Source organism: Pygocentrus nattereri, chromosome 12 (genome assembly GCF_015220715.1).
Source record: "Pygocentrus nattereri isolate fPygNat1 chromosome 12, fPygNat1.pri, whole genome shotgun sequence".
NCBI lineage: Eukaryota > Metazoa > Chordata > Actinopteri > Characiformes > Serrasalmidae > Pygocentrus > Pygocentrus nattereri.
Window position 1 is genome coordinate 19,363,621 of NC_051222.1, and position 23,415 is coordinate 19,387,035.

The 23,415-nt window shown below is 43.0% G+C and overlaps 1 protein-coding gene across 3 annotated transcripts in view; it reads right to left on the minus strand.

Annotated features, from left to right (window-relative positions):
- LOC108434663 (vang-like protein 1) overlaps positions 1 to 21,678 on the minus strand; it is an 80,652-nt gene extending 58,974 nt beyond the window's left edge. The window contains exons 1-2 of one of the 3 annotated variants that reach the window (XM_017709980.2): positions 21,549 to 21,678; positions 4,413 to 4,684 (exon numbers count right to left, since the gene is read on the minus strand). In XM_017709980.2, the coding sequence (XP_017565469.1) occupies positions 4,413 to 4,483 (71 nt within the window). In that variant the 5' untranslated portion in view covers positions 4,484 to 4,684; positions 21,549 to 21,678. Of the gene's footprint in view, positions 1 to 4,412; positions 4,685 to 20,266; positions 20,893 to 21,351; positions 21,393 to 21,548 lie in introns of those variants that run through there. The other 2 variants (XM_037543206.1, XM_017709981.2) reach the window with 2 other exon arrangements.
- Positions 21,679 to 23,415: the final 1,737 nt, after the last annotated feature.

A 23,415-nucleotide genomic window follows, 5' to 3' on the forward strand; every position in this document is an offset into this window, starting at 1 on the left:
TGCAACTTTTTTCAAAAACCTACAGCTTAAAACTGGCCACATATTATACATTTGAAAGTTAAACCCTGCACATTCCTCTGTGTTCTTTGTTTGGCCAACTATGATTTTCTTCAGTAAATATTGTGAACCAGTCAGGCATGTTGCATTTAAATGTACATTTGCAGGGCTACCCATCTGTCTGTGTGTTTCATATCAGTGCCTTTTAGCTCAGAAACTGTGACGTTATTGGATCAAATAGCACAGACGCTACCATAAATGTTTCATTTTTACACTTTCCCCTATTTTTCCCAGATTTAGTCATGGCCAAATCCACCTGCTCACTAGGCCTCCCTCACACAAAATGCTACCAAGCTGGGAAGGCAAAGTCTAGCATAGACTGTCTCCCCAATATTTTTAACATATGTAACAAAAAAAGCAAGGCCAATTATGATTCTTGGACTCCTGGCCATGGACAGTATCCCCAGAGACTGAACTCACAATCTCTCAGCGATAATTCCAACACTCAAGACTGTGGTGTGACTAGTCTGAAGTCCCTAAATGTTTCATTTATGACAAATGCTCACCATACAAAAAATGGCTGATAGGACTTGTAGTTATCTGAAGAAGTCGCCTTCTCACTTTGCATTTATTAGGCTACGTCTACACAGCAGGTAAAAGTGGCCCAAATCCGATTTTCTCCTTCACTAAATACAATAGCTTTTCATAATGAAATCAAAACAGAACCTCCTCTTCTACTTACAAACAAAGATGAACTGTATAAAATCTGTACTTCTGAAAGAATTTCTCACTTAATCCAAAGAGTTTACAGTGAGAGTTTACAGGATTCGTATAAGATTGCACCAAGCTCCTGTTATCACTGGGAACAACTGACATCTAAGGGCTAACATGTGGTGCAAGCATTAGTCATTTTTTTCACTTGCTTGTGGTTGTTTATGATCACCTGACATAATAACTTTAACAAGGTAAAACCAGGATAACCAGTTTCAGGATTCAAGTGCAGGCCGCTTTATATTCAACTCAGACAGTAGCACAGAATTGTGACTCATGACTTCAGCATTGGAAAGTGTCATAAAGAGAGAGAGAGAGAGAGAGAGAGAGAGAGAGAGAGAGAGAGAGAGAGCTTGTGTGTGAACGTTCCTGTAGTGGCAGTCACTTAGGAACGAGCCCCAAAGGAGCCTATTATACTCATGGCAAGCTTGTGAGAAAAGGGAGATTTAAAGCCTCTTAAATTCCTTTAGTCTCTGGTACGAAGTGTATGTTCCCTCTATCTCAACATGAGTGACAGGTCAGCGTAGAGTTAAGAGTGGATTCTCAGAGTCTAGGGAGGCTTCCTTGATATTTCCCTTTGCTTTTGATCTTCTGCTCTATATCATGAAATGCATCTGAGACAGAGGGCCCTCTGAGGGGAAGTGAACAGAGAGCTACAGCGAGAGACTCTGTCCTCTAAACTTCAAATACATTCAACAGCCAGAGTGCAAGTGTTGAAGGGGAATGAGGTATGGAGAGAGAGAGAGAGAGAGAGAGAGAGGGAGAGAGAGAGAGGGAGAGAGATAGAGGGAGAGAGAGAGAGGGAGAGAGATAGAGAGAGAGAGAGAGAGGGAGAGAGATAGAGAGAGAGAGGGAGAGAGATAGAGGGAGAGAGAGAGAGGGAGAGAGATAGAGAGAGAGGGAGAGAGGGAGAGAGGGAGAGAGAGAGGTATAGGTGCTGTTGTGACTAGTGATGGGCATTCTAGTAGGGCTGTAGTACTTGTGTCCAGTCTTGAGACTGTAAGTTAATGGGCTCTGTCTCTTCTTGGTCTCGGCATCATTTAGACTTAATCTTGTGAAGTTTTCAGGTTTAAATGGACTCAGAAATTGTTCTTGAGACCGGCTGAGTGCAATGCCACCAACTGAGGTAACCTAAACCTGAACCATCATTACTGAATATCAACAAAACCACCAACAATGCAAAACTGGACTGAGACTGAACTTTACCGAATAGATCAAAAATATTATTTATTTATATTTCATGTGTAAGTGATGATACAAATGAACTGCAAACTGAATTAAAAATGTTTTCATATTCTGAAAGAAATCTCAATCTAGTCTTGTTGTTGTCTTGGTCTCAAGAGTCACAGAATCAACTACTACAAAGTCTTGGTCTTCACTCGCATCTACTGGTCATGATACCAAACAACATTCTGGCTCTTTTCAGCAAGTCAGGTCAATTGGCTCAGCTCCAAGAGAAGAGACGACTCTTTCGGCTCTTTCAGCTCTTTATACTGTAGTGCTGCCATTTTTTTCAATAAAACCTTAATCTAAATTCTCATTAACTACTAAAAAAACTTGCATTATGTTTGTTACTTTTAAACTGATTTTGATAAGCAGTTTCAGCGGATGAATCTTGAGAGGTGGGGTTCACACGGCAGGCAGGCAAACTGCAGGTGGTCATTAACATCCAACTTCAGACCTAATGAGGCACACCTGGAAACACTGCTAAGCCCTATAAGGATGGGGCTAGTTTTACATGAGGAAGTAGGGTAATGTAAAGTTTACTGCCGTTTCTCTGTGTTTTAGTCACATCTGAATAATCAGGCGCCTTTTACCTTTTGTAAAACAGTAAACTTCAGTAAAAAAGTCATACGTTGTGGAAACAGAGCTTCTTAAATATGGATATTTTGTTTTCTGTGGCTAAAATCAAACTGATATTTGACGTTCCTGTCCTCTCTTGCGTGTACAACTCAGAACATAAGAGCGTAAAAAGACTGATTTTAAAAGAAGTTGACTGCTTGCTGTGAGCCTCCAAGCTAAGGGCAATGCTAATGACACAGTGCATTCACTTAAGACCTCAAGATAAATACCTAGGGTAAAAAAAACAACGGCTAAATTAAATGTTTTATCCGGTTTTTACACCTTTCTGGAGTGAATGTGGTGCCTAAATCAGAAGCCACTCCCATCTCTGCCATTTATCCTGAGATTTCTTGTCCCGTGCGAAACAGTCATGAACATTACAGACGTCCTCTGCTAAACTGGCATTACCAAACCTCCCCACGGAAAACTAATCCCATCCAAATACGGATGCAGCCAAAACCCAAACATGGGACAAACTCACACAACAAGCAGCAGGTGTTGAGGATAATGAGGGGGCACAACCAAAATGTTCAGAGGAGATCCGGCAGATTTTAAGCATCATAAGACTCATTTGTTTTGTCTGAATTCACTCACGCAAAAAAATAAATAAATAAATTGAAAAATGGCTCTTCATTGTGAATTCGCTTCCAAGGAGCTGGCTCAAAGTGATCACTCATTCCCAAACTAGTGGTGACAGTTATGTCATTATCACAGTCTTCTCTGAATACACCTCACTAATTATAAGCAATGCCCCACTACATACATACATACATACATACATACATACATATACATACACACATAAGGGGAAACATTGTGCTAACAGCAGAGACTGGCTTGCACAATGTATTATGTCTGCACCCCATCCCACCCTCAATTTTTTTTTCCACATATTTCACATTGCGTCAAAATGTCATGATGAATGGACCAATTGAAATGCTGCAAAATTACAAAAAAATCTCATTACATTAATTAACATTTAAAGTTAACAATGTTTTTGCCTTCCTTTATAAAGTTGCTATTTGGACATATTAAAAACACATTAGAGACGTATTGTGTTACAGGGTTGTTGATAAGGCCTGTATTTTCTGACCAAAAAGTATTGCTCATTGGATCACATAAAGACCTTTATTCATTGCTCTGTTTGGCAGTAAGATCTTGTTTGCTTGTTTGTAATTGACAGAGAACAAAAAGTCCACTGGACCGTCAGAGATTTAGTCAAGAACCTCACAACATTCAGTAAAAACATTAAGACTTGTTAGAGGGCCCATCTGCATATTAGAGCCTCCTGTAATACCAGTATTGTAAAGGCCAAAACCACAATAACAAGTACCAAACAATACATAGTACAGCCGAGAGAGAGAGAGAGCGAGAGAGAGAGAGAGAGAGAGAGAGAGAGAGAGAGAGATCTCAGTATCCAGGGCCCTTCAGCACCTGTATCCAACTGCCTTCCTGAACCTGTCAGTCAGAGCAGTTCCCCTACTGACAGACAAATAACCCAAACAATGAAAGGAGAGAGAGACACGAAAAGAAGAGACGCGAAAGGAAGAGAGGAGGAGGGGAAACAAGACACTGACAGAGCTCGAGTCTCAAAAGAAAGCAGGAATCTATTTTTGTCATAGGAAAAACATAATGAAGTGTGAATTTTATCTGTTTTTATAAATATCAGTATGTTAACAGTGTTAGAACCCACACAAACAGACTTCGTTCCCCAAACATGCCTTAGGTGATCAACTACATTTGGGTTACATGGGAAAAGTGTCTACGTGGCATCGCCACAGAATGGAGAATTGTGATCTTACCCATGCCTGTGGGACCCCCTCGACCGGCCAGAGTGATATGAATAGCCGGAGTAGGTGGACTCAGTGTCCATGGCGATGCTTTCTTGCCCCAGCGATTGGCTGAGGGCGTTTTGGAGGTTGCTGGGCTTAGGAATGGGCAGACGTAGTGGAAGCTTGTGGGCGGTCTTATCTGGCAGGAGACGAAGCTCACTGAGGAGATTGGCGGAGACTGTGCACTGTCGAGTGTCAATCTTGGACGCGAGCCTGGGGGCTCCCAGCCATCAACCATCAATCTGGAAAGAAAGAGAAGGATTTCAGTTTTATTTGCTTTTACTAGCACACGACTTGCTTTCATTTCCAAGCAAACAAACAGACAATCTACAGACCCACTCACGGTCAAAATGGAAGAGCTTTCACATGCAAATAATAAGCAATACCACTGCAAATGGGGGGAGGGGGGCAGTTAATTGCATTATTTGTTATGAAATGCAGAATAAAAAATGAAAAGTATGACTGGTATGACTGGCTCCCGAGTGGCGCTCCCGAGTGGCGCTCCCGAGGGCGTTGGCCCTGTCATCAGGAGATTGCGAGTTCGATCCCTGGTGATGCTACAGCCGTCCGTAGCCGGGAGTCCAAGACAGCACAACTGGCCTCGCTCTCTCTGGGTGGGTAGGATGGCCCCCCTCCTCCTCCCATCACTCAACGTGATGCTAGTCAACGCAGGCGTCTGTTAGCTGACGTAACAGATCTGGCGGTTGGCGCTTTCCTCCGAGTGCGTCCGGCTGTCCCGTGACGTTGCGTGATCGGCAGTTCGAAAAGAAACAGTGGTTGGTTTCACAGCTCTCGGAGGAAGCCTGTGCTAGCCCCACCCTCCTAGCGTTGGTAGCATCATGTGACTAGGGGAGTCCTAATAGCGGGTGGAACTGGAGACGACTAAATTGGGGAGAAAATAAAAAAAAAAAAAAAAAAAAAAAAAAGCAAGAAAAGGAAAAACTCTAACTGGTCAAAAAAACGAGTCACGTTAGTTGAAAAGAGTCTAGAAATCCGATTTAGAAATCTGATAGAGAGCTGGATTTTAGCTCAGTAATCAGATTCCTCAGTGCATGTAAACTCCTACTCTGATTTCTTACGGATTTCTCAGTCTGTGCATGTGTGGAAAAGACGGCAGTGCCGAAAAAAAGAAAAAAAAAACAAGTAGTGTTGCCACGAGCGACGCGGAGACCAAATACATCCTTTAGAAAATTAAGGATTTAAATATTCTTCATCTTCTAGATGATGTATATTTATATTTTCAGGTAAAGTGGCGGGATTAGATATACGTTAGGTTTATGTCACATCTGTGAGTTTATTGGCCAGTTGCCAATAATATGTAGACCCAGAGTTTTCCCATTATCTGATTACTCAAGTGCATGTAACGCATTGATCGGATTACAGGGTATTCCTACCTTCTGCTCAATGAACATTGAGATACAGCATGTACATACCTAATACTGGCCTTATGGGCTGAAGTCAGTTTAGTGTAGTAGCCCGATTTTAGCTTATATTCCATAAGCCTCATGCTCTCCTTTTTGCTTTAAGTTTGAACGTTTTAAAAAGTTTTTCCAAAAACCCCAAACTAAAAACGGAAGTATGTGGTTTTGTTGGTGACGTGCCCAATCTTGTGGTGTTGCGGTCATTACTGCAGCCCTACTTGTCCCATATCCATTTTCCACAACACAGTCACCTTTGTCTCGCCCCTTCTAACATTTTTGTTAAAAGCGCTGCTGCTTGAAGAGGAATACCAGCAGAATTCTGGCATAGAGCCCAACCCAATCAGATTCAGCTCCAATCAGCTCCACTGTGAAACTGCTGTGGACCCAGATGTCTGGAATCAATTTGTGGGAGCTATCCCATCATTACAGCTCTATATAAACACTGGTAACTCTGGTGTAAAAACATCTTCGTAAGGAGAGCAGTCATAAAACAAAAGACCCTATTGTCTCCACTGAAGGACTGCATCAACCCATCACCAGAGAGAAAGAGAGAGTGCACGTCAAGTGAAGACTGACAGTTACTGAGTGATATCCCGAGGTTTCATTGAGATCAATGGCAACGAGAGCCAGAAGTCATGCTCAAATTGGAACACACTCACTCCATCTCCTACCATTCGCCTGGCAGCACTAAGAGGATTTTGGAGAGTGACTCCGTCAGAGCATGATAAGATGAGGTACGTGGGGCTAATCTCAAATTTCTAGATGAGTTTTAGAGCATGACTGAATAAGTGAGAGCCTTTTATGTCAGAGTCAGATGTTTATGGAACCAAACTGCAGTTTATTTGAGAACACATGTAATTCAGCACAAAGATCAACTACACTTAAAAAAAAAAAGTTCCTTAATAGTTCTTAAATGGCTTGGATGTATAGCTCTAGGAAAAAGAACCTTTATATTATATGGAGATTTGTTGATCTTCACAGTTGCTCCTCTCATTTAAAAACTATTTGTTTAAAAGGAAACATACTATTTTTTTTGTATTTTATTACTTTCCAAGCTCCTTTGTATATGTAAATGACCTCTTTTCTGATTGGCTTCTGTATATTGTCTGCTCATTCAAAAAGCAGTCCGATCCTTATAGAAACATGCCTTATAACTTCAGCGTTACTTGGTGAAGGTAAACTGCTGTAGGCAGATGTATAAAGTTTTGTGCCCTCATGACGACAATTCAAAATTGGCTGGTTTTGACTTTGAGAATGAAGTCATGATATTTTTGAGATAAAAAGTGGAACTGTATGATATTTTGAAAATAAATTCATAATATTTTGAAAATAAAGTTGTAACACTTTGAGAAAGTCATAGATTTCTGACATAAAGGTGGCAAAGGTAGCAACCCCCTTGTGTAAAAATGAGGGACGGTGAGGAGTTGGTAGAGTTATACGTTCGTACCGGTTTCACCAATGAAGGAACACACTTGGTGTCTCCTGGCACATCAGCACCTTTGTTATAGAGTCACTGAAATGGCCATGCAAGAAAACGTGTTAATTTAGAAGAAAGGACCAGATGGCCCCAACAGGTTATAATAGCCCCACTACAATTAAGCCTACTTTATCCTCAAAATATCGCAAGTTTCTGTTTCTTCTTGTAAATTTATGGCGTTATTTTCTAAATACTACAATTTTATTGTAAAAAATATGACTTGAATATCAAAATATTATGCCTTTATTCTCAAAATACTACGATTTTATAACATCAATTTTGAAATATTACATCTTTATGCTCTAAGTCTATTATTTTTAGTTTTTAACAGTGGCTCTTAAACACTGTTGTAGAATTTTTAAAAACTTTAACAAGGTTTACATACTGGATCATCTCTTATTTAAAAAATAAATAAAATTTGGTTTTCCATGCCACAGGCCCTGTGAAAGACCAATGAAAAATTATTAGAATTATATTAGAAACCAAAAGTGGTCCATCTATAGCAATTATCATAGTGCTGCAAAGAAATTGTTGGGACCACTGTGGGCACCTTTTTGTATCATATGTAATGCACAGACGCTTTACTGACTTTCACTATTTCTGTGCACGGAAAAAAGTGACGAGGGTTTCAATTTTAACCCAGTACAGCACAGTTACTCCCCAATCCTTATTACAGTGTATTCATGTAAGGAGTGAATAGCTGTGGATTGTGCATCATTTCAACCATGTAAAACTGTTGTTGCATCACATATCTATCAAGTCCTGTTCACATGGGCTATTTTTGTTGGTTTTGTGGTAATAATCTGGGAGGACAGGGCCAGGCATGTATCTGAGCAGACGTTACACCTGGATAGTTTCTACTGAATAATCTGAAAGTGTTAAAAGTCACAATAAGTGATCTCAGCATGGCTGATTTTGTGCAAGCTCTATGTATGTGTACGCCCGTTTCTGAGTGTGTAAGTTAGGGGTGGGGTGTGAAACCTTTTCTGGCCTGAGGTACATTATAAAGGACGTCTCTGTGATGCATTTGCTTGGTGCATGTACTTAAATTATGATCATTACTCGTTTTTTTAAAGGGGACCAGCAGAGTTAATTAAACGAGAGAGAGAGAGAGAGAGAGAGAGAGAGCTGAAACAAGCTAAAGGGTCTTTGAGGATGTTCAGCTGTCAGAGGACAGAAATGCAAGACTCTAGACTCCAGGAATGAATGACGGAATCCACTCCGAGATAGCTTGATACATGCCATTAGTTTCAGTCTGATGTACAGACCACAGCTGAATATGAGAGGTTCAGGCAGGAACTAACAGGCTGGGCCTTGTTGAAACACAGCAGTGTGCAAGGTTTTACTGTGTGCGTGTATGTATGTGTGTCTCAACCTGCTACTTAAGTCAGAGAGATCCAAGTGCGTCTCTCTGAGTTGTACAGCCCGAGTCTGGAGTTAAAACTGAATCAGAATGCAATCACCGTGGATGTTGGACTGGGTTCTTACAGAGACGACAGCCTTCAGTCAAGGTACAAAGCTCATTCACCTCCATCTGATGGAGAAACAATGTTCATTCACAACCTCCACCAAGACGCTAGCAATTCTCACACATGAACATAACTGGACTTCTTAAGACTGGATGCTGATGCAGCAGGCAGATGTCATGAGGGTGCAGCCGCCTACGCCACAGTTTACACTTTAGGACATCTTCAGACCACAGTGTCAGGTTTCAGACAACAGACAAAACAGCTTCAGGCCTCAAGAAAAACAGTCTTGCCTCAGCGTTCCCACAGCTGGACGTCGGGCGAAATGTCCTTGAACAAAAGGCATCAGGCAAAACGAGCAAACACACCACGGTCCCAGACAAAACTGCATCAGACATTCGTTTGTGTGACACTCACAATTCCATTATTTCATATTAGAGTAATTTGGCCACAAAACTAGCAACATATACTACGACTTTTAATGAACACTGCCTTTATGTTCTTTTATTCGGCGACGATTAAGCTCACTAGATTTATCATTTTAGACGTTTTTGCAAACATTAATAATATTGTAGTCTGCAAACCTTGGAAATCTAAAGTTATTATGGCCCTTTTACTCTATTTAAAGGCAATTTCACAGTAACATAGCTGCATATCTGGCTACATCACGCATTATTTCTATACTCTATTTGCACTGTGTATCGATAGGTCCAGGTCTGCTCGTCTGACGTTTGTCCATTTGTTTTGATGGCAAGAAATGACAAAATTTGGAAGGATGGTTTTCCTTTCTAAACATCAAATGCAAATCATAATAAAATAACTCTTCTTCTACTTACAAACACAAATATAGAAGCAACTTCTCTGCTTGTTTCAAACAACTACAAGTGAGAAATAATTTGGATAAAATTAAAGTTACGCTGTCACCCACCCACAAACAGTGTAACGTCTAAGGGTTAGGCCTTATTTATGCTTTGCTGACCCAGATTTGTTTGAAAGTCAAAAGTCAGGAGGTGTTGTACATGCTGAAATGTCTGGATAGCCTTCCAGCTCAAAGTGCTGTCATAGCTCCAGAACTCACTTTGCGTGACTCTTTCTGTCCCCTAAATGCAGAAACTGACATGTGTGTGTATGTGGGGTGGGCTGGGGGTCAGAATTTGGCCTGTGCTCCAGCTGTCACCCTTTCTATTCTGTGCTTTCCCATCCTCCTATAAATAATGGTTCAATTAGTCATATGATAACACTAAATACTGCCCAACACAGAGAGTTTAGTATTATTCTTACCATTTTAAGCCTAGGCTAATCTTTGACAGTACTAATAACAATAAAGAAGTTAGTCAAGCTTTTGTGGTTACTCATCACTAACATCACTAAACCAAATATTGTTACTAATCACCTCGTTACACTAATAGGTACTATGATGCTTTATAACTTCTTCACTGTGGCCAAAATTTGGTAACATAATAACCCCAGTGCACAGACCACAAACAAAGCTGGGAGCCTGGATTAAAGAGCTGTCGTGCTTGGCCCTGTTTAGGCTAAAGAAAATAAAAGCAGTGCCTGATGCCTGAAACCACGAGATTCATACTTCATTGTGCAGAGAGAGCAGAGAATGTGAGACAGATATGGAGGCATCTGGGACTGTGGGGTGAAGGGATGAATGTGCTTCATTCTCTACTGGCCAATCCACGCGTCGCCCAGAAACGCATTGTTTTTCGCAGCCAGGTCAGACACACAAAGCACAATGTGTCAGAAATCTCATTTCAACCTAATGAGAAAGTTTAGCACTCAGGTTTTTCTAGAATTACCCACATAGCCTAATTCACATGGCATGCGTTCTCAATATTAGTGAAAAGTCACTCTGCTAGGACAGACCAGGTGTAGGTTCTGTCGTCGTACAGTCGAGCTAACGTTACCATGGAGGCAAAGCCATCACTGCTTTTGCCAGTGTGTCTTGTTTTGACCAGTATTCCAGTTTGGTAGCATGGCTAAACTATACACTCTACATTACACAGCCACTGTAAAGTCATTAAGATAGCTCATTAGTTGGAACTGAATGCTTTGCCAGTGTTCTGTAAAGCTTGTCTAACCCAGCAACAGTAATTAGGAAAGAACAAAAGCGCTGAAAACGACGGGAAAATGTTGAGTATGGTTGGGTCGATTAAAAAGGCAATATGAGAGCACAGGATAAAAGGACAAGACGGATTTGCTGAAAAAGAAGAAGAAAGCAAAAGGTTGTATAGACTCCCAAGTAGTAAGTGTTTCTGCTTTACCCCTTTTTCTCCACCGCTGGCTGTTACGTCCCCCTCAGAGATTAGCTGTGCTTTCAGGGAGGAAGGAAAAAAATGCCCAGAATGCTCTTAGAAGAAAACAGCAGCACACCTACTCAGTAAGTAGCGTGTGTGGTGTGCGTGGAAGTGAGAAAGCGTGCTTTTACCACTTTAATTCCAATGGGGAATGTCCACAGTGTCCACAAAATAATCTCCCTTCACGATTTTTTAATTCTCCATGTGTCTGCTCCACTGTGACGCCCGCAGCCATAGATCCCGACTGAGATTACAGTACTGAGGATCGGTTGCATCCATCCGGAGGGATGGTGTGTGTGTGTGTGTGTGTGTGTGTGGTGGGGGTGGGGTGGCAGCTAGGCACTCCACTAAGCTCTGCTCCACACATCAACCACTTTAGACCCAAATCCCCAAAGCAAGATATGTTACATGGAATACTATACAGATATTTCATAGAACTAGAGAACTCAAAATTGATAAGCCTCCTTTTATATCCTAGAGTTGATAGCGTCTACTTTTACACAATCTCTCAAATATTCTCTTTTACTAGTCTGCTAGGTTAAGTTTAAAAGACACACTGCAGCTGGAGTAAAACGGACCCAATATGAACAAAATGCAATACTGTACAATACAATACAACACAGATACAATTTACAACTTACATTAAAAACCACACTGGTAAAAATGTGACGTGGTTAAACTGTTATTTTACTACAGGGCTCATTTGGATGTTCATGCAGTATCAGTACTGCAAAGGCCAAAATCGTGATGCATTTTCCCCAAAAATATTTGTGGGTTTAAGGAAAGCTTGACAAGCACATCGAAAAAAAAGCAACAGTAGTGGATTGACTTGTCAGTCGCAGACACTGTGTATGTATTACAGAGTATCTATACAGAATAATACAGCGATATACACACACACACACACACACACACACACACACACACACTTTTTAAGGTGGATAATGTAGTGGATAACAAACTTGCCTCACACACTGGAGAACAGGGTTTGATTCTCAGTTCGGGCAGTAAAACGTTTGTAGCCAAAAGTACCAAAACAGAAATATACCCCAACAACATATAGCAACACATCACAAATCTTAAACAAAAATGAAAGAGAATCATATCATGGCTCAAGCATTTCCACAATATCATATCGGCTTGTAGTGATGTCCAAACACGCATATATGGGAATACTCACAACAAGTAGAGTAAAAAAATCCTAAAAATAACCCAAAAAAAATGCATTCAAATCATATTCAAAACACATTACCTAAAGCCATCATCCATACTGTGAAGCTGTAGTTTCTCCATTTGCATTATGGTGTACTACGCCGTTTTAGGTACGTTCTTAAACACACAAAAAAACGACAAGATAAATGCTTGCTGGATCCCACGTGACCGCTAGAAATGGGGTGAAGCACTCATTCACCACTTAAGAACTGCTCAGTCCATACACGTCCATCCTTTCCAACACTTCAAGAGATTATGCAAATATTACCCCTGCTCATTAATAACAACTTTAACCACGAGGGATTAAAACAGCCCCTTCAGTGTCAAAATATTTAAATCCAGAGAATTTCACGCTCATATTCCTCAGGTTAACACTAACATTTCTGAGAGTGGTCAGGATGCTCATCTGCATTCTGTGGTAATTTTATGGTTGTGGAAATGGGTTCTCAGTAATGAGCAGGCTATCTGTGTCCAACGTGTTATATATCACGCCACCGCTACACTATCTGTGTAACTTGCAGCCTTGTGCCAGTTAATTAAACCGCAGTGAGAGGTTTATGAGCGATGAGCAGACGAAAGATGGTGAGATCAGAGGCCATGCTTATAAAGGATTTGCGAGAACTGTTTCTAGATCAGCTTGGCACCGTAGCTCATGGGAAGGTGGAGACTGATCAGAAACAGATCAGCACTGAAATTAAGAAGGATTTGAGGATCAGGGGTTCATCTGCTGCACTAGATAGTTGATGTGCAGTCGCTATTAAGAGTTTATAAAAAACAAAAAAGCGAAGTCTTTGAAATAACCCATCAAAAACAGAGCACCTTCAGTTGGATTCAATATTACTTGTACAGTGGTACAAAAGGCGAGATCATAAGGGAGGAAATTTAGAGGACAAAACAGAAACCATCCTCCTCAGAGTGACATCTGATCTACTGATAAAAACAAGAGGTGAAAGGGTTGGCCGATGATTTATTTCGCAACAAATCCGCTGATTATTTTGACCACATAACAAAAAAACAACAGAGAATATCTGGTCACCACTTCACAATACGATGTGTTCTGGTTACTCAACAGGCTTAAGATTTCATACCAGTAACTCAGTTAACTGATAAACATTTAGAAAAGCTCTCAGAAGTATAAAAGTATGTCATATAACCAGTGAAATTGGAAAGACACACGTTCACTTTTGTAGTCAGGACCACTAAAAAGGGCTCTCAATGGAACATTCTGTAAAAGACAAGCCTTGAAAACATGCCTTATGATAAAAGACGAGGAGAAAGGATAATTAATAATCCCTGAATTCAATGTGAGCAATTTAGTTTATGAGACTGCAACAAGGGGGAAGCATGCCGGTGAGTTAATTGTACATGGCAAAGAAAGTGACTTTAAACAATGCCTTTATAACAGGCCAATCCAAGGCAAACTAGTCACTTAAATGCTACCTTTTGTCTGCAAGTTGACACAGCTGGATGCTGCTTTCCCAGGTCTTTCTCTTAAAAACAGCTTTGTTGTTGATGGCATCGCTGTAAACACTACAAGCTGTAAGCCATCATTTTCACCTTTAACTTTATACACGTCTCCAAAAGTATAAGGTCTTTGTATTTTTACTTAAGTTCAACTCTGAAAAGTAAATCCACAAAGCAGAAAGCATAACCACCACCAGTGAGTTGCGTTTTCTTTAAAACAGTTTGCAAGACGTTAGTATTTGGCCCAACAACGTGGTTTTCAAAGACTCCAACAAACAAGAATTTACATCTTTATGCAACTTACAAGGTACGACATGAGCTGCAAACAAAAACAGCAAAACTACCACAAACGGCAGAATGGTAGAAATGGTAGAAAGGTAGTGAATGCAGACGTGTTATCACTGAAGTTTTGGGGGAGGAACATGCCTGAAAGCCCTCCTTCGTCCAGGCTAATGCCCTATAAACTCACATCCTCGCCTTCCATTCCCGTGAAAGGTTTGCAATCCCCACCGCCACAACATCTCATCCCTGTTCCTATGAGGGGGGTCTGGCCTTCTAGCTACAGGCAGAAGCTGCCCAAGTTCTCAGAGATCCCCCATCCACCCAATCAGTCTTCCCTCATACGACTACCATGCTGAAGACATGGTGTGAACTCACAAAGTTTCAGTAATTCTTGCTTATAAAAGAAGCTTATCAAAAGCTCTTGCCTCTTCATTTTTTTTTTAAGTTGCAGGTTCTAAGCCGCCCACCCACTGCTTACTGTTGTTGCTCCACTGAATGCTGTTGTGCTCCAGTGCAAAACACTTGACCCCAAACTGCTGTAACATGGCACCCCGCCCCCCCCCACCGCTCCCGCACAACTGTCTTCTAAAAGAGCAAGTCTTTTTTGCTGTGACCTACAGGGGTGCGTGCCAGTATTAAGCGTCCAGTGATAGAGTTGAGTGCCTCTCATACCGGCACCCAAGCACCCGTATCAAATCTCTCCCCTACACTTACCCACACTCAGTTACACAGGGGAGTTCAACACACACAAGTCAGAATGGCTGAATAAAACAGACGCACTTCCAAAGTCCATTTCAAGTCTTTTTCTTTTGGTCTTTAACGCGTGTTTCATCACAGACCATGCAAGAAAGAGCATTACGAGAGATAAACAAGAGTGAGAGGAAAAGAAGAAAGAGCTGAAGGAAGTTCTTATACAAAGCATGGCTGGTATGCATTCCCAAACGATTAAACTCTGCCTCTACAAAGTGCTCAGGGCTGAAACTGAGCGGGATTTTGATTAGGACGCTTTTGCTTTTAACACATTCAGCGAAGGACATGGGAGAGACCAAATCTTAAGAGAATAAGTCGTTATGTCTGATGAGTGCCGAGGTATAGCATAGCAGTGTGTCACATCGTTGGGCCAGCTTTTTTTTTTTGTGCCCCCAAGGACATCGAGCTTTTAGGTGCACTGTTTAGAACATGAAAACCAAACCCCAATGTGATTTTTGCTCATTTGTCACACATAAATGTTTCAGATCATTCAAATAATTTTAACACAATACAAAGACAACATGAGCAAACACAACATGCAGCTTTTAAATGATCGTTCCATTCACTGAAGATAAAGCGTAGCAATGGCTTTGTAACTCTTTCCAGACTGATAGATTTCAATGACTTTGTGTACTTGAATCTCTTGAGAACGGGGCATCACCTTCGAGCCTGCTTCACGTGGCTAGACGGACTCTATTTAAGTGACGCTTAGATTCAACAGGTCTGGCAGTGATCATGCCTGGGTGTGTGGCTACTGAAACTGAACCCAACAGCCAATTGAAGTTGGTTAACTAGTTGATTTAGTAGCTAAGGGGACCAAGTAGGGCTAAACAGCATTTTTCCTTCAATAAATAAAGTCATATTTGTTTGTGTTGTGTTTACTTAGGTTATTACTGTCTAATCTTGAAAGTAGTTTGATGGACTGAAACATTCAAGTGTGACAAATATGAAAGAAAAAGATACTGGGAAGGGGGCAAATACTTGTTCACAGCACTGGATGTTTTTACCATGTCCTATTCTTTGCACTGGTATCAGGAGCTAGAGCAACATGTTATTCATGTCCAATAAATCTGCAATTATAGGAAGCCTTAGTGCCCAGACCTGATTAAAAAACCACTAGTCAGTTAGTGGCGGCCTTCGTTAAACCACTTCCTAGTATGAACTTCAGCCTCCAGCACATAAAATCTAATGATGCTTCACTGCATAAAGCATTTCAGTCATTCTGTAATCCTCAGCTCAGCATATGACTCAAAACTTTCAAAATCGTGAAAAGGCAAACACGACAAATGTTAAGCTTACATGACGTGCAGCATTACGTGAACTGCCATTCTCTTCCCTCCAGCTACTCAGTCAATCACAAGCCCAAAACACCTTTTTCTGCGATCAGGAGGAGGTGAGAATGGTTATGTTTTTGCCTTTAAAGAATGAGGGGATGTCTGTTCAACTGCCATCACCATCAGTTAAAACTAATCCTCTTACAAAAGGTTAAAGATGATGAGATCCAACAGGGATTAATAGGGTTAACCAGGTGTGGGAGGAGCTACAGAGAGAGAGCGTAAGGATGACAAACAGGACTTTTAGATGGAACTGCTATCAGGATTTAGTTTAAACAGTGCCAGTCTGTGACACCCCACTGACACTGGTGATGCCTTTTTCCTTAAAACCAAAGGAACCCAAAATAAAAGAACACCAGGACAGGTGTGGAGTGTCACTGAGCCATGCTATTTAATAAACCTTGAAATTAAATGTTCTGACCCTGCAGCACAGCTACCTGAGCACCAGAGTAGAACCACGCAAAGGGCAAACCAGTCGCTTCATATCAAAGACTACTACTGAAAATGTACTGTTTCATCCCAATTTCACCAAATCGTTCCATCAGCCAGTAATCACCAAGATAATGGCGCAGTCAGAGTCAACGGAAAAACGCCAAACTTTTCCAAAGCGCTCCATGTTTACCGTGTTATATCCGTTCCATCACTTCCGTTTCATCCAGGCATAAACATCCTCCTGTAATCACCTGCCACACCCATTATGAAAACATTCCAGAGCTCCAAAGGAACTCTTCCACATGGCTTCCGAATAGAGAGAGTCTGAATAGGCTTTACTGGGGAGCGATTTCCATCAGACATTCCTACTACTTTTAAATTTAGTCTTAAAGCCTAACACTGAACCTGACTGCATGACATTAATAGAGAAGAGTATGTTTATCATCAAAGTCACCCTCACTACGCTGCTAAGCTTTGGTTATTTAGAAACAAGAAAAGCTTGAGAGGAGAGAAAGAGAAGAAGCAAACAAAACAAAAACAAACAAATCAGCCCACTATGGAGGAAGACTCGAAAATCATCTGCATCACAATCATTAGCAACGCCTCATCAACCGTATGCAAAGCCATTTAGTAAACAACTAGACAAAACAACTGTCGGTCCCCCTGCCCAGAGCAGAACACTGGTAACAGGATGACAACAAAGGAAACAAAAGACACAAGCCTCAAATAACAGAGGAGATGAAAAGCGCAAAGGCAGAGGAGGCAATCGATTCGCTGTGCTTCGGTATTCGGCTGACACAGAATGTGCTGTGCGCAAAATGAGAAACCATTCATGATCATTCAAATCAAGACTGCATTACAACAGCTAATCTCAGATTTAATCTTTGTGCCCTTGTATCAAGGAACTATAGGCTAAATTTCCAAGAGATCAGCCTTCATGATCCTCTGTGTGATGAACAAAGGGGTAATGGGCTCTGACAGATCAGAAGCAGAACATGTTAATGAACTCCCTTGCGTGGGTATTCTGCAGTGCCCGTCACAGAGAGGAAAACCAGAGAGGAATTTTCATTGACTTAGGGCCAGTTCCTGTTTGAGTACCAGCATTGTGGGTGCTGCTAAACCGGACACGTGGAATCAAGACCTCACCGGAAAGGCAGAAAGGTGGGAAGGAAGAGAGAGAAAGCGATAGAGCGAGAGAAAAGGGAGAGGCAGAGACAAATCACCATGGGACACAAAAGAAAAGGCACTGGCTCTCTTCCAACAAGAACTTACAACATCGCTGGCTCCAGAGTGTCCATGAGACCAAACTCACAAACAAAGAAAAAGAAAGGGTAGAAGCAAACCCAACTGAGACGTCAAGGCACAGTATTTCTTACACCTGAACTCTTCAAGAGCCTGGAAGTTATCTACAACAAAGGCTCGTGACAGTGTGTGGATATCGCAGCTCAATAAAACTTCAACAACTGCAGTAATTGCCAGGAACAGAATGCAAACATACATGTGCAAGCTTGAAAACAAAAGGACCTTCTTGTCTGAAATGGGGAAAACTTTAGAAAATTCACATTATATGGAGGATCTTAAAACCTCACACTGGTGAATCTCACTTACAAAATCTGTTTTTTAAAGAAAGCCTGTCCACTGAAAGGTACTTTAAGGAACCAAAAGGGGTCTGTCTATTGCAATGCCCCATAGAACCCTCTTTGGCACCTGTACCACGCTTGAGCAAAACCAGGAAAGTGTAGGCTGTGCAAGGGCATGAATGTATCCTTAAGAATCACATGGTCACCCATTAAGGATGATATTAGTAGGAAGCACACAAGCAGCGCATACAGGGAAGAATAACCAGCGAACAGCATGCCAGGGAAACAGGCAAGTGACTATTACACAAAGACGCTCGTAATAAGCTCTTATTACATTACTATGGCTCTACAGTCATCCCTAATACCTTTTCATCAACATTGGACAGATTCTTCCACCAGGAATTCAAAGACGTAAAGAAGGCCTTTTATTGGGTGCATTACTCGCAGACAGATGTAACATCCAAAGATAATACGCATCATAGATCACATTCCTCTGAGAGCTGATTACAACCAAAAGATTAATTAATTTTCCACCTTCTTGAAGGATACAGATTCAAAACGCTCTATGCATGGCATTGTGAGACAGGTGAGAAGCACACTTTCCTGTACAGGACGGAGGAGCAGGGCCCTCAAATCCCAAGCGTACACCAAGCGTAATAATCACACGTTTGCCTTGCCGTCAGATTCCCGGCTCAGACAAAAACTATATAATTGAAGGTGTTGAATTATTCATTGAACAGCAGGGGAGAAAAGCTTACCCTCCTAAAGAGACAAGCATTTTTTTTCCTTTGGTGCCAGGGCATGTTTTACCACAAAAACGAATATAAATGCTCAGCATTTTCTCAACAGCTCCTTGAGTGCCTTACAGAGGAGGAAAAAGACACCAACTGACTGACAAGATGCGCAGAGCAGCCTTTAAAGAAAATAAGTGGGACTGATCAGAGGATAAATATCACAGGTGCAAACTTTTCTCACTCAAGCACGGAGGAGAAACAGCTAAAGATCACAGCCTGCCCAAAAAGGCTCACCAGATAAGATCACTGCTTAGCAGTGCATGTACTGACCACACCACTGGGATTCTACCAGTCGACTGATTTTCGTCAGCAGTGAACCTCCAACAGCTCAGCGCGTCCGCCGTTGGTTAAGCAACACTGGCTGACAAAAGAGCTGCGAGTGCCGTGACACAAGACATCGGCTCGACCGGGTATGGAATGAAACGGACTATGGCGCTGACGTTGTCCGATCAGCTGGAGGAGGTTCATATTGAGCACCTGTAAAATGACATAATAAACTTTATGCTCACTTAGACCATTTACAGGTCACTGCATTGCTCTGTAATGATCTGCAAGTGAAATAAATCATTTTGAAATCGATTAAATCCTTTTGAATCACCCCGTATGTGGAATTATCACGTCAACCCAGTGCTTGACTTGATACAAGTATAATAACTAGCCCTACATTTATCTTCCAAAACAGCTAAACATGTGGCAATTTGTGCACTTTAATCTAGAGATGGCTGATGTCTGGTACTGATATCAGGCCAACAGCAACAGAAATTGCTGGAACTGCAAGAAAACAAAAGAATTACTGCGAGCCGATCCTGTAATCAACACGCTCACACTGTGTGATGTGAAGCGATTAGTTTGCACTGCTTCCAGTGGTAGAGTGTTTAAGAGGTTTGAGCATGACAGCCTACTTTCACATGATTGTCTTAAGTGAGGTTACCCAGGATTTTCCTGGATCATCCTGACTCCTGTTGTCTATAAAACAAATTCCTGATCACAGAATGTCCTGGAACCCAGTGGATCTCATAGATGACCATTTCTGACAAAGTTTGGACGGATTCCTTTTATCAGACCGAACTACCTGTAGGTAAAGAGCGCGTTTATGTGGTTCCCCTCCAAGCCAGGTAAAGGTGCACCACTGGTGACGCGTCTAGACGTCTGGCAGTACCGCAACGCTAACTGAGAAGACCGGGGTGAGTTTAGGTGTAACCTAAACCCAATCCTAGGTGAAGCGACTCGGTCAAAAACCGCTGATTTTAATAGCTTAGCTTTTCCTCGGCCAGTTTTCAAGCTCTTTAGATCAGTATGGAAAACGAACCGTGTGCTAGCGCACCACCTTTAGCGGAGCTGCACCTGCGCTGGTTCCTCCTCACCGACACCGCAGTCTCGGCGCCTCGCCTCAGCTCAGCTCAGCTCTCGGTGGTCCTCGCACGCTGAAGCCGCCTCAGCTCAACAGAAGCTGAAAAAGTCCTCAGCTGTCGCCTCGCTCTGCTTCTCGGAGTCTGTTCGCCAACTCCCAGTCTACCTGTAGCCCCCCACTGCCCGAATAAATGGCGGACGCGGTAGGAAACTCCCTGGTCTCCTCGAGGCCTTTAAGCGCCAAACCCCGATGAACCTGGCACGACCACTAGCAGACGCCTCCTGACTAACCGGTACAGGCGGAGGAGGAGCTGGTGGGGAGCGGGGAGGACAATAAACCCTGCCCAAAGCCGGAGGAGCTCGGAGGTGTTTAAAGGGGAAACGAGCCCAAAGTTGGTTTCCCGTCCTCCAGCTTCTTGCTCCAATTTCGAATTCCACCTTAAATGGTGCGGTAGCTCCATACGTTCAGCACGGGAGCCGGAATGTAACCGTGGAGCCATTTAAGGTGGACCGGACGAATCGGATAAGAGGCTAACTTCAACGAGCGGGTGTGGGCGACATTAACCTTGTATGAGTGTCAGCGCCTCGCGGCTTCCCGAGGGAACGGTCGGCAGCACCCACCGCAGACAGGGTGCAGCAGCAGGAGATGTGTTGGTACAACAGCGTCCAAGTAACGTTACAGTAGGAAGAAGTGGCGGAGCAGCTGACAGTTGGGAAACTTGCCCTTAACTCTTGTTTTTCTCCAGAAAGTAAACGTTTGGTTAGCTTTCTGTACCAAAGTTGGTCGTATAGGACCCCCCAAACGACACCGAGCGGTCCCGTCTCGCGCCAGCTTCCCCAATTAAAGCAATTCTGAAGATATGCTGCTAGCTGGTGGCCAGAGGAGCGGAGAAGTAAGACGTGCTAACCTGCAGGAATTCTCCACCTTATCGAAACTGTGGCTTCTGTAAAAGCCCAACCAGCTCGGGGAGAGCTGGGAGAGTGTGTCAGCTGTCAGTGGGGGAGAGGAAAGGAAATGTGTGAGACTGAATGGAGATTTTTTACCTCAGGACTCCGAGCTAGCCTGTGTAGCACTCACTCTCACATAGCCTGCTAGCCAGCCAGCCAGCCAGCCGCCTCGGTGCAGTAGTGCTGCCGTGTTACCGGGAGGGCAGCTCGCGCTCTCTCTCTCTCTCTCTCTCTCTCTCTCTCTCTCTGCCTCTCTCTCTCGATAAGACACCGTTCACAAGTCCACAGCTTACCTTTACCCGAGCGGGGCATTCCCACAGAGACGCGGGGACCTCAAACATTGGCGCAAAAGTAATCCTGAGGTACGGCTCGCCTCTCAAACCGAGCCGGTTTCGTTTCTGAGCGCCAGCTGCGGAGTCGCCTCGACACATTAGGAATAACAGGGGGGCAGTGTTGAGAGAGAGAGAGAGAGAGAGAGAGAGACACTAGGAATAACAGGGGGGGGGGGCAGTGTTGAGAGAGAGAGAGAGAGAGAGAGAGAGAGAGAGAGAGAGAGAGAGAGAGAGACTAGGAATAACAGGGGGGCAGTGTTGAGAGAGAGAGAGAGAGAGAGAGAGAGAGACATTAGTAATAACAGGGGGACAGTGTTGAGAGAGAGAGAGAGAGAGAGAGAGAGAGAGAGAGAGAGAGAGAGACTAGGAATAACAGGGGGGCAGTGTTGAGAGAGAGAGAGAGAGAGAGAGAGAGAGACACTAGGAATAACAGGGGGGGGGGGGGGGCAGTGTTGAGAGAGAGAGAGAGAGAGAGAGAGAGAGAGAGAGAGAGAGAGAGACTAGGAATAACAGGGGGGCAGTGTTGAGAGAGAGAGAGAGAGAGAGAGAGAGAGAGAGACACTAGGAATAACAGGGGGACAGTGTTGAGAGAGAGAGAGAGAGAGACATTAGTAATAACAGGGGGACAGTGTTGAGAGCGAGAGAGAGAGAGACATTAGTAATAACAGGGGGACAGTGTTGAGAGAGAGAGAGAGAGAGACATTAGTAATAACAGGGGGACAGTGTTGAGAGCGAGAGAGAGAGAGACATTAGTAATAACAGGGGGACAGTGTTGAGAGCGAGAGAGAGAGACATTAGTAATAACAGGGGGACAGTGTTGAGAGCGAGAGAGAGAGAGAAATTAGTAATAACAGGGGGACAGTGTTGAGAGCGAGAGAGAGAGAGAGAGACATTAGTAATAACAGGGGGACAGTGTTGAGAGCGAGAGAGAGAGAGAGAGACATTAGTAATAACAGGGGGACAGTGTTGAGAGCGAGAGAGAGAGAGACATTAGTAATAACAGGGGGACAGTGTTGAGAGAGAGAGAGAGAGAGAGAGAGACACTAGGAATTACAGGGGGGGGCAGTGTTGAGAGAGAGAGAGAGACATTAGGAATAACAGGGGGACAGTGTTGAGAGAGAGAGAGAGAAAGAGAGAGAGAGAGAGACATTAGGAATAACGGGGGCAGTGTTGAGAGAGAGAGAGAGACATTAGGAATAACAGGGGGACAGTGTTGAGAGAGAGAGAGAGACATTAGGAATAACGGGGGCAGTGTTGAGAGAGAGAGAGAGACATTAGGAATAACGGGGGCAGTGTTGAGAGAGAGAGAGACATTAGTAATAACAGGGGGACAGTGTTGAGAGCGAGAGAGAGAGAGACAGACAGACATTAGGAATAACAGGGGGGCAGTGTTAAGAGAGAGAGAGAGAGAGAGAGACATTAGAAATAACGGGGGCAGTGTTGGGAGAGAGAGAGACATTAGGAATAACGGGGACAGTGTTGAGAGAGAGAGAGAGAGAGAGACATTAGGAATAACAGGGGGGCAGTGTTGAGAGAGAGAGAGAGACATTAAGAATAACAGGGGGGCAGTGTTGAGAGAGAGAGAGAGAGAGAGAGAGAGAGAGACATTAGGAATAACAGGGGGGCAGTGTTGAGAGAGAGAGAGAGACATTAGGAATAACAGGGGGGCAGTGTTGAGAGAGAGAGAGAGAGAGAGAGAGAGAGACATTAGGAATAACAGGGGGGCAGTGTTGAGAGAGAGAGAGAGACATTAAGAATAACAGGGGGGCAGTGTTGAGAGAGAGAGAGAGAGAGAGACATTAGGAATAACAGGGGGGCAGTGTTGAGA